The sequence below is a fragment of the Hypomesus nipponensis genome, chromosome 1, assembly GCF_054491055.1.
Source record: "Hypomesus nipponensis isolate SF chromosome 1, ASM5449105v1, whole genome shotgun sequence".
Taxonomy (NCBI): Eukaryota; Metazoa; Chordata; class Actinopteri; order Osmeriformes; family Osmeridae; genus Hypomesus; species Hypomesus nipponensis.
The window spans coordinates 10150871-10167982 of record NC_140361.1 but is presented as its reverse complement, the minus strand read 5'-3'; the positions used below and the strand labels follow the sequence as shown (position 1 = coordinate 10167982).

General features: G+C 42.5%; 1 protein-coding gene across 1 annotated transcript in view; it reads left to right on the top strand.

Moving 5' to 3' along the window:
- The first annotated feature begins 3153 nt into the window (after positions 1–3153).
- Positions 3154–17112, top strand: part of gpc3 (glypican 3) — a 66105-nt gene continuing 52146 nt past the window's right edge. The window contains exons 1-2 of the mRNA XM_084699072.1: positions 3154–3316; positions 10290–10451. Coding sequence (XP_084555198.1) covers positions 3154–3316; positions 10290–10451 — 325 coding nt within the window. The remainder of the gene's footprint in view (positions 3317–10289; positions 10452–17112) is intronic.

Sequence of the window (17112 nt, the reverse complement as noted above, 5' to 3'; positions counted from 1 at the left end):
TAAGTTGAGGTCTAACCTTCAGTTGAACTCCAATTAAGGAATAAAGGAATTTGACATTAATTGCGCAATTATGGGTAGCCTAATAGCGGATGCAGTTCCCATGCCTTTATTCGAGGTCCTTTTTATCTTGTAGAATGGAAAGAACCTCATCACATGACGGTAGATTCGCGCTTCTTTCGTAAAGCTCTGCTGCAAGTTAAGTTTCAAAACAACATAAAGGTAACAGCGAAATATGTATCTTTAACTATTTCATAACTTGCATGTCTTAACCGGGATGCCTTTTGGGTTGCAAGTTGATTTATAATAATTATTGAGAAAATAAGTGAATAACCACTGTTGGACATTAGCCTATGGTCACGCTTTGTTTGGCCACATAGCTTAGCTCAGTGGTAAATATTTCATAGCAAACTCATCAAATTAATGCAAAGTTGTATAAACCCATTTGAAAATTATACAACTATCTTCATAATCATTTAAAAACCCACTTTTGGTTCCATGCGCAATTTCCGTGGTTACAAAACTACAGCGGATAGCCAACATTTTACAGCCATTGTTTGTAGCCAACCAAAGTGTTTGTGGCCACCATAAATCACTAAATATCCGATAAGCCTATGCTACTACACCTATTATGTTAGATTATTATATCGTGTTCACCTATGATTTAAGTAAATTCAAGTTTATATAGTTGAGCTCCTTAGCTTGACATTTATTTTGTATGTTTTCAAAGCCTAATGTTTTCTTTCTTATCTGTTTTCTAGGTAATAATTATACTCTGGTTCTTGGATTTGAATGGTAAACCCAAATCTCTCCACCTATAATTCTCCAGTTAAGGTGCATCTAGTGTAGTTAGTGAAGTAGACTACAATCTACTGCCCTAGTTGCTCCTTCTGGCTGGAGAACTTGTACTATCTGGACATTTGGTGATGTACAGACATGCATCTGTACATTTGGTCAAATGTACAAATTATTCTTTGATTGTATCATGTTGTAAAATCTTATTTCCCTTTCATAGTTCTTAGTTCTTTGATAACAATATATTTGTGTTCTCTTTTGAAAAAGAATGTCTGTGTTGGCAGTTCTAAAGTGCTCACAGTGCAGGTAGTACCCATTCATCACCTACATTGTGTGCACTTCTAGTATTTCCAGTCACTCTCTCTTGTGAGTCTATTTGAACTGTCTTGAAAGACAAGTCCGTTACACTTCATGGGGTTCTCAGGGAGTTTTGCAGGGTTGCTGTCAGCCTCTCCAAATATGTGTTGTGCAAATCCATGCAAAACTCTCTGTGGCTCAGAGGGTCATCTGACTGAGATGTGATAAAGGAAATATGAATCACAATACTTCTTATTTTTATGTTTTTGGTGACAACTGTGCAGACACAATAAAGTGAACCATTTAGGAAAAGATACATTCCTAGTGTCAGTAATTGCTAGGTAGGTTTGTGTGTATTAGTGGACAAGTAACCGCAATGAGAATTTTTGTCTTGCTGTTTTCGGGTGGATGACATTGCAATTTTAATGATTGCCGAAATAAAAAAAGAAATTGCACGGTATCCATCTGTAATCCGCCAGATCCGCCCTTCCAAAGGACGGTATGAAAACTTGATTGAATACTTTCAGGATCTTAATGTTATACTATAATTGCAGGATCAAAAAAAGATAGCGAAAGCAAAATTGTATCTAAGGATACTCAAAATATATTTTGCCTAATGATTCAAAAAGCATAATCATAAAATCCTTAAATCTATATCAAGATCTTTCCTTCAGAGGTATGTTGTATATTTCTTGAGTACGTAGGGCTTGAACTGTCAGTCTCACTTAACTGGAACCCTATCATCTAATTGCTACTCTGCTGGCTTTTAGTTGACTTGATCTGGGAAATCATTATTAAATATTGAGTATTATTGATTTTCAAACAACTTTACATTTATAAAAACATGTTGTTAGTCTTGAGTGCTTCTACAACTCAATTGGAGTTTGGATTTGAAAAAGAATATGTGCAAGAATACATGACTACATTAAACATTTTTTTTTATTGATTTCACATGAGATTTGGCTCCTTTTAATGACAGTTTAAATCATGCATCGAAAAGTTTTGTTGTATTCCATTTAAGTTAGTTTCAAAGCAATACTCAAACTCTCCTGTCAATACAACTATTTCAATTAAAGTAGATTTTTATGTGGTCTTTCCTCTAGCAAATATGAAGAGACAGTGACTGCAGGGGACTGTTACAATAACTGAACCCTAGATGGCAGAATATGCACTTCTTAAGGGCTTAACCCAAAGAACACAAGGTATAACACTACCTTACAATCAGGGTTAGTAGTAAAGGACTTAGGATCCTAGAGGCATAATTGCTGTTATTCAACAACATATTTTTCAATTGATTTATTAACACTGGTAAAAGGATGGGAGCAGGAAGGAGGCAAGGTCAACAGTAGGGATTGTCAGGTGGCAGCAAGCTTTCCTCATTAGCTGTTGAGCAGCTGAACAGAGAGTTATGGTACATAAGACTGACTGATAACAGTGAAACAAGTAACACAAATTGTGATGGCAGATGTGGAAAGGTTTCTCCCTGTGCTATGTTACCCTATTATGGCTGTAACGTGTACATTGTATATGGTTCACTTGGGGTTTTAACATTTAATTTAATGAATGAACATGTACCATCCCTGCGCTTGTGTTCGCGTTCACGCATGCAAATGAAAAGGCATAAATCAGTGGGTTTAGTCTGTTGTGGCGCGCGCACTAGTAAGCGATAACGCGCATGTTAATTCACAGCTCATGCGTCTATCGGACGATGTCGGCACTCAGACTAGTGAGGAAGCTTTTTAAGTTTATTTAAATGATGTCCTACTTTGTTACTTGAGTAAGGGAAAGTATCAAGATTTTTCCCTCAGTTTTATACAGAACTTAAATACGACTGGTCTGGTACACTAGACCGTCTACAGCACTTGCGGAGAAGGACAACGTTTCTTCTCCACCTTGCCCTGACCGTGAGAAGAGAGATGCTTACCACTATGAAGCTTGGAGCTGCCGCGCTACTTACTTGCACTTCTGCTGGGGAGAAAAATCTGTAACTTGACATTCATACGTTGCGCGCACTGTTCCGTTTTTTTAAATCATTCTGGTTTGATTAAGTTTTGGCGGTGTACCATGGTCGGCGTTTCGCTATCTGGCGCGCTCTTCCCTTGCCTCCTGTATCTGCTTTTTCCCGTGCCCGGAAGACAGGTAGCTGTGCCAAGCTGCCATGAAGTTCGCGCATCCTTTCAGTCTCTTCATCCAGGGTCGAAATGGGCACCAGAAACCCCAGTGTCAGGTAACTACTTTCCACCTTTGTGAAACCCACTGCATGCAACTGTTTTGAGAACCCTCGCTCGTGGGATTATTTAGTAAACGTAAGTGGGATAAACTGGCCTTTATGTGAGTACAGTCGGCTAAACAACTTGCAAGATACAATTCCTGTTTTGGTTGGACAGAGCCGGCGCGTATTGACAGAACGTCTCTAAATTCCTATATGTATCATCGTTTAAAATCTTGGTTTGTTTGCGCAACGGTTTGCGGTTGTTCAGGTAGGTGTTATTCTATCTGCTTACTATACTATGACTTACACACATACATAGATGTATTATCGAGTCAACACGTTGAAGAATTATAATGTGTCTAGCCTTGAGCTATTCAATGACCTAGAAAAGAACAAGAAAAATCAAAGTGCAGCCCACACACAGTTTGGTATAAACTTGAATGACTCAAACTTTGTAGAATAATGGCATTGGCAGGATTGTAATTGTAGAGTTGTAATTGAGGGCTGTATTTGCCAGGCCTGACCTATAAACTCTAATTACTTTAATTAAATGGCCACATGCACCTGTGAAGGAGTGGACTGTGTTGTTAAACAGACCTTTAGGCTTTTCCTCAGTGCTGTTCTCCCATGACCGTCAATGCTTCTAGCAGAGTGCTATTTCATCACAAGATGGAAGAAGTATCCCAGAGTTTGTTTGGCCCTCAGAACATAGCATCTCCAGCAGAAGCTCCTTAATAATCCTCAGAGAGGATTTCATGGTGTGTTTCCCCCCTCCAAGGCAGCAAGCCTCCTCAACAATAGCAGGGAGAGTTGACTCTTCCAGCTTTAGTGACCACATCCTGCCCACACACTCTCTTCCTTGCAGCCCTCTGGCTCTACCACTTTCAACTTGCTCGCCCAGCCTCATACCATGTTGTTTCTCCACCATTTATTTCCAACTTCGCTTAGTTCTCTACAAAATGTGTGATTCATGAAGATGTTGATTTACTAAAAAATAAAACATTAAGCAAAGTGGTTCTGACTTTCAATCAACCCAAGGAATCTCTTAAACCAACCTTTCATTTAACAAAAATATTTCCACATTGAAAGGACAGTGTTTATTTGGTCACCTTGAGAAATGTTGGTGACTAATGGGTGAAAAGATTATGTTTAGCTGTGATTAGAATGTGACCAGGGGGAGCACCCTTACTTTTGCAATATTGCTTAATGATTGAGATGAAAAATAAAATAATTTGACTTCAAAAGATTGATTGGAACTGGAAGTCAAATGTTGAATGTTACATGTCTGGAAAATAACTAAAAGGCAATTAATGACACCACAGATTAGGAAGCTCAAAATCAGATCTTGACGTTGCATTTCAAGTAAGGAAAAACGCTTACATGTCACTGTTATTTCTATTTATTATTTTTATTGCCTTCTACTTTCCTGTTTTTGCTTTTGTTGTGGCTTTCGGTTTGTCTTTTGTTTCCTTTCAATGTCTTTTTGACCTAAATATATGGGTATGTATGTATAAGAATTGTTAATCCAAGCACATGCAGCTCTATTTGAGACTATCCTTTATTCTGGATGTATTTTTGCATATATGTGGTTTGATATTGGTAAAATGTGCAAAAAAACCCAATAATAATTTAAGTAAAAATAAATAAAAATAAAAACTAAAAGGAAAATAAATGCAGTGCTACTGTCTCAACCTTAAGTATTTGATCTCTTATATAGTTTACAGATTAAAACAAGACCATAAACATGTTTAGAACAAGAAAATGCACACAGGAGAACACAAGTGATTCGTGGCTGGAGGCAGGAAGGAGATAATCTGAAAAGTCCCATGATGCACTAGAGCAAACTTCAGGTCGGACTGTGTAATTGGGGCTCCGGCAGAAACTGTTGCCTGAGTTCCCATTCAGTATGTAAATGAATACTGATCTCATGTGGCTGAATCACAGCCTGCTGCAAATGTTAAGTGGTTGTTTTAGTGTCATGTCATAAAGGAGAAGTGCTCCAGGTTAATTGTTCTCCATCTTGTGAGGAAGAGGTTCACACATTCCCCTCAGTATGAGAGCAGCGTTGCAGCAAACAATGTTAAATGTGTAAAGTGTAGATCCAAAATGTGTGTTCTGAATGAATTCTTCTTGCTGTTTTGCGAAGTGCAAAATCTGAAAGAATAACTTGGCAAGGTGCAGCAATAAGAAATTGTATTCTGCCAAATGACTTTTTGAACTTCTAACATAACATATTGATTGCACACCTTATTGGTTATAGACAGTCTTTGTGTTTGTTAACTCTGGTATTATAATTCACAAATAATTCGGAAACTGCAAGATTCCAAGGTCAAACCTTATTGAAATTGAGTTCTAAAACCCTTCTTACTCCCTCTACAATAGGTGTAATATTACAAGTACCTAAGAACATGACTTGAATGCCATGAGTGGGACACCATCTCAGTTTCAAGTTTACATGGAGCACAGAGGCAGCCAAATAAGGAGAAAGAAAGAGAGAGAGAGAGATGCGTCTCCCAGGGGTCTATAGAGGCACAGTATCTGTTGGGAGAAGGTGGCTTATTCAGAGATGGCTGCAGAAAGGCAGAAGACTGAATTTTAATAGGATTCTAATAGGGCTACATGTGGTGCCAGGGGGAGGAACACCAAACAGCCAGCAGAAATGTCTGCTTCTCCACCAGCATTTTGTTGGCACTGCAGATCCCCAACTGTTCTGAGAGTTAAAGATGAAAATATTTCTGAGGGAGAACAGCTCTTGTCTCCAGTATGGGTGTAGCCGCTTGCCTGAAAGCCCCCCAAAAAGCTGGTTGTCAACTCTTAATAGTAACATGTCAGGGTCTCTTGTCACAAGAGGCACCTCTCCAACATCTTCGACTCACCCGAGGATGTACAAGAGCTGAAGTGGAGACAAAGTCCACTTACTGATTGAGAGGGAGGGCTTGCACATGGCTGAACACCTTTCAGGGGCCTTTCATGTCCTCTAACTGATGATAACAGACCTGGTTCTTGAGGTGACAGTCACTCCTAACTGATTGGAGGAGTGTGCATATCTTACAGCGGGTTGGTTGGCTTTCTCCTTGCTGATGCAGTTGCTAGCTGGAGATGTGGCACCACATTAGATCTTATTTGTCAGATAACAGCTATAGCCTTGCCAGATGCTGACCCCTCAGCAATTAGTGATGGGGTCAGGTCAGCAATGCGACATGCTGTCATGGGTTCCCAGAGATAGATGAACACTGACCAGGAATGATGTCGCCAGATAAAGAGTTTTCAATGCAAACGAACCAGGAGACAGAACAACAATGGTCAACATTCCTCCCTTTCAGACGACACATGGCACAACTAATAGACTGAATTACTCTGACGCAACGCCATGGTCTCTTCAGTGTAATTATACAAACTGTTGCTTTTAAACAGTTTCGGCAATGATTTGAATGCATCAAATCTCTTGTGGCTGATGTCTAAACTCTAATGAGGTGGTATTGTATAGTTTTGTAAGCTTTGAAGAAGTCAGAGGATTCCTTTGTTTACATTCAAATACTGTTTGTTTCACTTTCCATTCAGCCAATAGGTCTGTTAGATCATGTGTACCAATAGATTTAAGTAGGTCAACTTGATGTATTACGAGAAGAATAACTTTAACAATATTTACTACTTGAGCATAATCCCTTGTTACCAAAGATGATTTTCCCAGATGAATATCAAATGATTTTTGTTTCATTTATGCATTATTGTCTCTGCAAAGTGTCAGTGGCTTATTTTGGCCCGGAGAGAGCTTCACTGACTCCCCAAGGCTCAAACCAACACTGGTTGTTGATTTATAATTCATACTCTTAATGAAGATCCTTTAACATATTCTATATCTTACCACAAGTTGTTTCTTCTCCCCCTCAGACACCATCATTAAACTTGCATACTGATAGCTTTCTAATTGGCGCTGAGAAGCATACAAGTTTGTTTGCTCCCTCCCTGTCCCCCGGCTTGGAGTCTCAGAGCTTGTTAAAGATAAAGGGGGGGGACTGTGCTGACTGTGTACACAGCCCTGACCGAGGCCCTGCTGGAGCTGTCATGTTCAGCTCCACTCTGGGCCGCACAGACTAGGGCCTCGGGACTGAGGACTGTGGACAGGGGGAGAAGGCTGGAGAGTACATTTAACTTCACTGGGGGCATGAAGAGAGACCAGAACAGAAGTTTATTATTTATCTGAATGATAGATAATAATAATAATACAGAATGATAATAATTCATAGTTTTGCAAACCTTACAAATCACTAGTATTAATATAATTTAGTATAATCAAGTAACCTGATCAACATCAGAGTATTGATTGAGGGTAGTAGCCTAATATAACCTGAACTACACTTGATCTTGAAGGAGGAAAGGAACATCCAAAACAGTGCTTTTCTACAGTTCATGATCTATTACACAGTCAGATGTACGTCCCGTTTCCACTTTCCACCGTTGAGCCCACAGGACACCTGGATGGACTGTCTCGCCGATGATGAACCACTGGATGATCTGACAGGCCTGGAGCTCAATGCAGGATGGAAGCAAACTAGCGCATAGAGCAGAAGTGTGTGAGATGCCTGTGAGAGAGAGAGAATGAAGGGATGGAGGAGGAGGAGCACTGCGAGCAGAGCACAGGAGAGAAGGCGGACGGATGTTATTCCCAAGCGGCCTACCTGTCAGTGAGAGGGCTTTATTTAGAAACTGTCATTTTTGTTTTCGTAACTCTGGGGAATCATTTCCACCCTGAGTACTTTACTTAATCCTCACCGCTCTGAATGGGTGTAATGAAATACATTCATCATCTGGCAAAACGGTAGACGTGCAGATGAAACTGTCTGCTTTGCGGAAGATAATTGCTAAATCCTTTTGTCTCCACCTCTCCTTTGCGTGCGCTTAACACATTGGGTGGTATTGACAGCTTAATCATTTTGCCCCTGCAGTCTGAAATTAACTTGATCTTATCTGCCAGGAGTGCTTTGTAGGTATTGATTTAAGATATTAAGTATGTCAGGATGCATAGAGAAGGTAGTGCGTGATTGATATATTGGCACTTCACTCAAGTCAAGTCTTGTTTGTCTGTGACTACGGCCATCTTGAGGATGCAGTTTGTGCATGTTTATGTCCAGTGTTCAATTCATGTCTTACTTTGTCTGCTTCATGGGTGGTTCTACTTTTCCAATTTATTGATGTGTTTTGTCTTTGTTGCTGCCTGAACTTTAGAGGCCTCCTGTACATTTAGATGATGATGATGTGTTCACATGCGCAGGGGAAAATGATTGCTGACAAAATGTTCTGATGGAGCTGTTTACTTCTTCACTCTGAATGAGAATGGAACTATCCACCACCAAAACCTCCGCTGCTGTTTGTGCGTTCCCTCAAGGCAGAGTGGATTTCACCCGACTGATCTATCTTAAGTGCAGCATCTATCTGTTCCACAATCCCTTCCTCTTGTCTCCAGACAGACACAGATCTGTATGCCGTACCACCATCCACGCTCAAACCTCGCTCTATTCCTCTCTTCTCTACATTCATCACACTCCTCCTCCTATCCCTTCTCCTCCTCCCCAGCCTCCTCCTCTCTTGTTATCTGGAGTGGGAGCACAGGGGCTCTCCTGATGTTTGTTTACCTTGCTATTCATCCACCCAGTGTCATCCACTGTTAGCCTCTCAGTGGGCTGGATCATCTCGACTAGTCATCTCTCCTAGGCTGATTAATATTCAGATTTTTTGGTGGATTGTTTTTACATGACATGTAACAACACCTCAGAGACGTGTGTCTGTTGAATTCCCATTTGTATTTTAACCTCGGATGGTTGTGTGCCCCGTTTACGTCTGTCTTTGTACTGCTTTCAAGGGACGGATATGGGAATCAACTGGAAATACTGATGTCATGTTGAGGAAAACATCTTCCAAAGCACCTATTTTTATTGTCATAAATATTTTGACTGAAACTAAATCTGAAATGTTTATCGTTAGGGCACTTTTCTTTTTTTTACATACCTGGCCTTAGTATATATTTATGTAATGCTTAAAAGATATAAAACCTATTTGTGATTTATTAATGAACATTACTTGCTACATGGAATGATTGTTCACTGTAGCATATTCAAAATATTTTTATTTTGTATTCCATTGAATAACCTAGTGCCGGAGATACTTTTCACCGTATCCTTTACCTTGGCCTCAAAATCAATATTTTCTTTTCAGTAACTTTATAAAAATGTTGTCTTCTGGTCAGTGCTTTTTTGATCTAAGCAGACCTATACAGGGCAAATCGCAGCATTCGTGTAAATTTAATTTATTTTTTGAATACCTCGCATTTTCACTTTTCAAAAGAGTTTTTAGGAATCCAATTACTGTATTTTTTTTCTGTAAAAGCAACCTTCAAAGCCAGTGATCAGGTTGAAAGCAGAGGTTGGCGTAAGGGTGACTTCAGTGATGTTTTTGTACATTTCAAACCAATAATTGCACGATCCCGTGACAGTTATTGTCGTTTTCCAGATGCCTGTCTGTTCTTATCCTTACTGAAGGTAATAAACAGCTTTTCAACATGGGTGACAAACAGCTCTCATTCCTTAGATTTCTTGACCTCTGAAAGAGTGCTCTGTGTCAGTTCAAGTGATCAAGCTTTTCTACCATGAAAGGGAAAAACATAATAGCGTGGTTCATTGTGTATTTATGTTTCACATTTACATTATGTTTGAACAATTTCCTCTGAGTTAATAGATCTGAGACCTCACTCAATGACTATAAAATAACTCTTGCAAGTCAAGAAGTTGTTTAAGCAAAAACTAGCTACTTATTTACATGGTTTACAGACTGATTTCTGAATGTATTATCTAGAGGGCAAGATATTGTAATTATACACAAGAGAAAGTGATCACCCTCTTTACTCCCTGAAATGGTATCTTGATTAAATTATCCCTTTAATCGACTGGCCTGCTTCTAACTCTGACTTTGTCTCTCTCCCCCTGGTGGCCAGGTGCGGACCTGCAGGTGTGTCAGCCCCGGGGCCCGAGCTGCTGCTCCAAGCGGATGGAAGAGCGCTACCAGGTGGCTGCTCGTCAGAACATGGAGGCCGGCCTGCAGGCTGCCAGCGCCCAGCTCAAGCTCCTCATCATCCACAATGCAGCTCTCTTCCAGGGTGAGCCACATCTCCACTGTCTGCATCTGGAACAAACTGATTTGATTCCATTTGCAGCATTAAATTATTCTGTAGGTTTGCTACCGTACTATCAGTGTTGCAGATGAGTACACTTAAGTCAGCTTTACATATGTATACAGCTATAAGGTATTCACAAATGTGTGGTTCGTTAGGGTGCTTCGCTGCATACAAAGTGTTTCATTTTGCTGACTGCACATAGGTAGATAGACAGAGAGATGATGTCGACCCATAGGACCGATTGCTGCAGTTGTTCCACGCTCAGGTCTCAAAACATGCATTCTGACACGCCAGTTAAAACGTGATGTTTCATTAGGGATGAGAGGGTTTGTCTGATTCGGTTGCTACACACGGACGTGATTGAAGACAGACACTGTGGTTTGGCTGCAGTTTCCTAGAAGGGGCTCGATGCTAATTACTTTAGCATAGGACATGTAAGAACTCCCTAAACAACTCGCAGACTGAGATCCCTTTAAAATCCTGGTCTTGTCTTTCTTTTTTCTCTCTTCTCTTCTCTCTCTTTCTTTCTCACTCCCCCCCCCCTTTTTTTTTTATCTCCCTCCGTCTTTGTCTCTCTCTTCTATTGGGAATTGAGTCCATGCCTTGTTTGCAATCTTCTCTGCTCTTCTTCTTCTCTTTTGTTCTTTTGAGCTCTCTTCTGCCACAGATCAAAGGGCTTCCCCTCTGCTCTCCTCCGTCTACCATCTCCCAGTCTCTATCCCTCCACCCGTCCTCTTTCTCCCTCCCTCTCTCCCTCTCTCTCTCTCTCTCTCTCTCTCTCTCTCTCTCTCTCTCTCTCTCTCTCCTCCCCTCTCTCCATCTCCACCTGCCTCTATCACTGCTCCTCTCTCTCATACCCCTGAGTGCTGCAGAGGTTGTAGCCCTTTGATGTCAACTTGCCAAACAATAGCAAAAGTAATTTCCCCCATCTGTCAGTCCTTTTGAGTTTTGATGTTTCAGTAAACTATTATTTTTAGCGGAGGAGTATGACTAAAGTGTGTGTCTTCTCATCTCTTGTAAGACATTAGTTGGAAGACCTGGCATATCCATTGCTAACAGGTATTTAGTCATTTCTAGGTTTTTAGTGATGCCAAACTCTAATAATAGTTATTTGATACATTAGGAATTGATGAGGCATACACAGAACCTCAGAATTCACATTGGCTCACATTAGCCCCATTCCTAATACTGTTTCCTCTCATTTTACTTGATTGCTTCTATGTGAGAAGCCTGATGTGGGCAATTTAGTCTGAAAATTAGAATCTTCTTAGGTTCCTCATCTTGAAATATAATCTTTGAAATAAAAGATGGTGTTTTGGGCATGCTTAGAATATAATTTCTCAATCATAGAGCAAGATATTTCTGATGAGAATATTGGCATCCGTCATTACCATGAATTTCAAAGTGCGATTGTACTTCTTTTGATTCAATATATAGATTTGAGTTGTTGTTGCGGTGCAGCGTCGAGGTGGGATGATGACTTGAGCTGTGCAGCTCTGCTAGAGGTAGAGTTGCTGTGCTTCACTAAAGAGCTCATCAGTGTAGACATTTTAGCTGTGTCTGTCAGGATGACTGGCACCTCTAATTCCTGTCAGTCCAACGGTGATGTGTGCTCCAGTGCAGAGACACGAAGGATGAAGCACTCACCACAACTCTTGGCTTAAAAAAGAAACTGATGGATACACGGGAAGAAGGTTCTTTCAAATTGGAACTAACACTCTTTCCTATCCCTGCTCCGTGAAAGACTCGAGATATTGATTGTCCGTGATCACCCTCTAATGTGTTCCTCTGCATGATGGTTTATTGATGAGTGATTACAGAGAGGACTGTAAACAGCACACTCTCCGACAAGCTTCCCTCGGCCCTGGTCCACAAACCCCACGGAGCGGGAGCTGCATCACTGTCTTTGCAGTTTCATTACACACCATTGCCTCCCTGCACCCTGGTGAGAAGCTGGCATCCTGAGGGATCCAGCAGACCCACCATGGTCATCCAGAGGAGAGTCACTTCGAAGTCCAAATACCCAATTAATAAACATGAGGGGACTGGAGTCAGGGATAGTGGGTATATATGAGTGGGCTGGCTGGATTGCTTGCAACTCTTTGTGCAATAAGCACAGAGAGCAAGTGGCAATGGGCGTGAGCTTGGAGTTCCAATGCTGTGCCTGAAAGTAGGACAGCCAGCACCCCTGGAATGTCCAAAGAGTGCCAGCGCAGTAGGGTCTGCACAAACAGGCCTGACTTGGCTTTGTAACAAGCTTCACTCCGAGCTGCAAGGTAGGGAAGCACCCTCTACCCACTCCCAAGACAAGCTCACCCACAGAGGCGAGGCAGCTCCTAGGGGCTTTGGAGAGTTGGAAGGACACTCATATCAGTTTCGTTTTTATCAACTCACTCAGCGACCTGGAGTGTGCTGCACATACACAATAAACTTTCTGAATTTGTCTGAGGAGACCTATATTGGAGCTGTCAAGATGACAAGCGGGAGAGCGAACGTTTTAAACGAGCTCTCCAGAAAAAACGAATAAATCTCGATCCTGTCCTTGAATCCCACCAAACCTCATTCCTTGCAGGCCAGCAAATTAGCATCTCATTAGCACCAAAAAAAAAGCTATATCGACTTTCCTTGCTCTTCTAGATAGGTTTTAATTACTCTAAGTGTATTAGGAATTAGAATGCCGGACCCCCCCATGGCCCTTGCGGAGATGGGGGTTGACCTTGAGAACGAGCGCGCCCTCGTTTGTCTTCGATAGTGCTGAACGGACAGTTGCTGTGGCAGTAACCCAAATGAGGTGTGGCGGGAGGTGGATGATGCTGGCCCTCCATCCAACAGCCAATAATCAAAGTCCGAGCCCTGCCCCTCACCGCTGTCAGATCCTCGTCTCCTGCTCGTTAGCCATCCGCTCGATCTTGAGTGCTCAAGGCGTCTGGCCTGAACGGGCCTCCGACTCTCTCTCCCTGCTCCCTCGCTGAGCTCAACCGCTCCGTTCACCATCCAATCTGCTTTAATAATCCCCTGCCTCTCTCTCTCAGAGGATTCATTTTGTTTTCATTGGAAGTTTCCCAGAGTAACCCAATAAGGGTGAGGACTAGTGGAGTGTGCACGCCCGCCTCCGCCAGCCGTCTCGACTTGTTTACTCGCCGCCTGGGGCTAATCTAATATCCTAATGATGGGTAGAAGCAGAAGCATGCATGCGCCGTCGTCTCCAATGGGCTTCTTCGTGCGTCGTTTACTTGACGAGATGGTTTATAAGCTACTAGCCATTACCACTTCTTTCTCTATCAACTTGTAATTAGTCTTTAACCTAATTGTCGTGTTTTATTTTTATGCCTCTCTTATTTGCTCTGCTGTAATGAGATTCCTCTGTTCTCTATAGCGCACCGCTGGCTTTGCCAACGTTTGAGGGAGATATACTTATTAGAGTTGTGTAATCCTAGCTGTGCTCTGTCTGTCTGGGACACTTTATGGTACCAAGGGGAGGGATTGAGCCACAGAGGCCCAGGCTGTATTAGAAAGGGCTTATTGGAACTACCATACCTATCTGGAGTGTGTGTCTCTGTAACCAGCAGTCAAACAACAGGGCCATAGAGCAGAGCACAATTTGGCTGATCAGGTTTATGAATAGATTTGGAACTCGCTGAGTCTAGTGGGCCACATGCTGGACCAAGAGACATATTATTAGTCAAGAGGGTGTGTGCTAGGGTCTGGTGACAGGCCCACTTGTGTAGAATCAAGGAGATATAGGGTAAGTCAAGGCTGTGTGCATCATAATTGAGTCCCAGGAGGTAGTGGGCACAAACTCTAAATGTTTCTGTGAAATGGCTTCATAGCTCAACTGTGGGTACCTCAGCACCGATTCTGCTCTCATGTGTCAACCCACCTTGACACATATTCATTTTCACCCATGAAAGATGGAGTTTCCAGCCTATTGTCTTCCGCCACTATTAAGTTGTATTTACACTGCAGTGTAGATCACCATGGGAGGGCCTGAGCGTTTCCTTCCCAGCAGAGATGCTGTTTGAATGCGCCTGTTGTTGCATGCTTTTCTTACTACTACTTACTTGCTGTTTTTAATCATGTCTTCTTTTGATTTGACCAGACTGGCGCCCCGATGCAGCGTCTGTCTCCATGCTGATAGTGAGACAGCCAGTGTACTCTGCATGGGGGAGATTATTTGCATATTATTTCAACTGTGGCTCTGAATATCTTCAATAGCAGAATTATCACCCCAGAAAGAAAGAAAAAAAACAACTCTCTGAGACTTTCATTTGCGTGAGGGAGTGCCATATTGGCTCTGCCTCACTGGAAGTATGGCAGACAAAAGGCTGTTTCCTCCACCGAGATAAAGTCGAGTCCCTGTGACATTCTGTGTGGACAGACCTGTGGCATCAGGAATAGCAGTCTGGAAAGGCAGGTTGAGGGGAGGGAAGGACTAAAGGTTGTCTTGGAAATTATCTGTCAAAAAAGTCACACAAATTTGAGGTTTTCATATAACTTTGTCTCAGTGTGCTTTGCCTGCCTGCCTGCCTGCCTGCCTGCCTGCCTGCCTGCCTGCCTGCCTGCCTGCCTGCCTGCCTGCTTGTCTGTCTGTATGTCTGTCTGGCTGTCTGTGCCTCCCTTCCTGCCTGCCTGCCTTTCTCTCTCTGTGTCCCTCACATACACACTCTCACACAAAAATGAGGTGCAAAGTGGTTTTGTGCTCCTTCCGTCATCTGATAATGCTGAGAGACAGTGGTGTCAGTTCCAGCAGACACTCCATCTATCCCCCCCTGCTAGGCTCTCTCAGTCCTGCCCCTGGGTGGGCAGCTCACCTCCTGTGCGACTGCCAGGATCCTCCTTCAGTTCTGACCTGACCTTCTACCTGCTCGCTTCTCAAGAGGCCATACCTGCTCTAACTGCTCAGTTTTCTAGACTGATCTCTCCCAAAGCAGACCACAGACTTGTTTTGTGTCATTGCAACAAGTCTGTTCACAAAGAGCAGAAGAACGATTCTGCATCCATACCCAAAAGCCCAACTGTGGGTGTTTTTCCCTTCAAACGCACATAGCCATGGCTTCTTCTGGACGCCAACGTTACCTGTTCTCCATGTTTGAGGCCGTTTGGACCACTGTGACTGCTAAAGTTGTCATTATGAGGTTTAGGGCCAGCGTGGCCCCCTTTCCATTTTGTAGCCCCAGTTTAATGATGTGCTCTCTTACATGTCTCCCTCACTGGATTTCATCATGGAGGGTAAACAAACTGTGCGGAGCGTTCCCATCAAAGTGTCATTTGAAATGGGATCATCAAACAGAGCGATGGCTGCTGACAGCCCTAGCCGCCTCCAGCTGAGAGGGGGGCCTGGGTTCTGCTGTCTGATCACTGACACATCGACAGGGACCTGGGACTGGGTGGAGAGGGGGGAGGGGAGGATGGAGGGAAGAGAGAAGAGAAAACATTCACTTTTTTTGGTGCCAACACATATTTTTCGGGGGCTAATTGCTGTTGAATGATTTGGATTCTCAGGATTCAAGTTGAAGAGTTTTCAAAATAATTGCCGCCGCTTTTGTGGAACTCTTTAATCAAGGTCAATCTCTGAGATTACATTTGTTGTGAATGTAGAGACATATCTCTCGTTTTATAGCTTTTTTGCATGACATGGCTAAGGTTTTTTTTTTTTTTTTGCGAATGAGGATTATTTTTAGTCTTTTTTAGTTTTGTTTATCAAGTTTCAGGCTGGCTTCTTGGGCAGCCTTATGGTGTCCCCCTCTGTGTCTGTCTGTCTTCATCTGTCTCTGACTATCTTGTCTAAGTCATTCTACTCATAAAACTTTCAGATTCCAGTCCTGATCCAAGTTTCATAAACACAAGCATTATCTTTGTGTGATTTTATTAAGTAGCGGTTGCATAGACATGGCAACTAACTTTGGATGGATTTAATTTCCAACAATATTTTTGGGTTTACTGTTGCTCACCTGGACAGCAGTTTATTATATAAGCTGCATGGCATCTCTTGAAGGGCCTACGTTAGCTGCTTCTAGTGTTAAGTGTGAAGTGTAACCCTATCCAGCTTCCATTTACCTTGTGGCTTCTTCTGATTGTTCACATCAGTGTTCAACTGTTCACCTCTCTCCTACCCTCTCCTTCTCTCTCTCCATCCATGCATTTAAAGTTCAAGGAGATGTATTTTTCATCCTGGCCCCATGCAATATTAAAGAGCTTATGCAACACATGCAGTCAGTCAGGCAAACAGAACCATCATGCCAGGTCACAGACTGCAGCAGGAACACAAAGAGATCATACATGTGAGAGGCCCAAGCCTACGGTGGCTAATTCACTTCTCCATAACATGATCATTACAACTCTGACATTGCAGGTTTGAATGGAGCTCAGTCTCTGTCACATGGGGTTATCGTTGGCTCTGGTCCAGGCTCTGTCACATGGGGTTATCCTTGGCTCTGATCCAGTCACTGTCACATGGGGTTATCCTTTGGTTCTGGTCCAGTCTCTGTCACATGGGGTTATCCATTGGTTCTGGTCCAGTCTCTGTCACATGGGGTTATCCATTGGTTCTGGTCCAGTCTCTGTCACATGGGGTTATCCATTGGTTCTGGTCCAGTCTCTGTCACATGGGGTTATCCATTGGCTCTGGTCCAGTCTCTGTCAC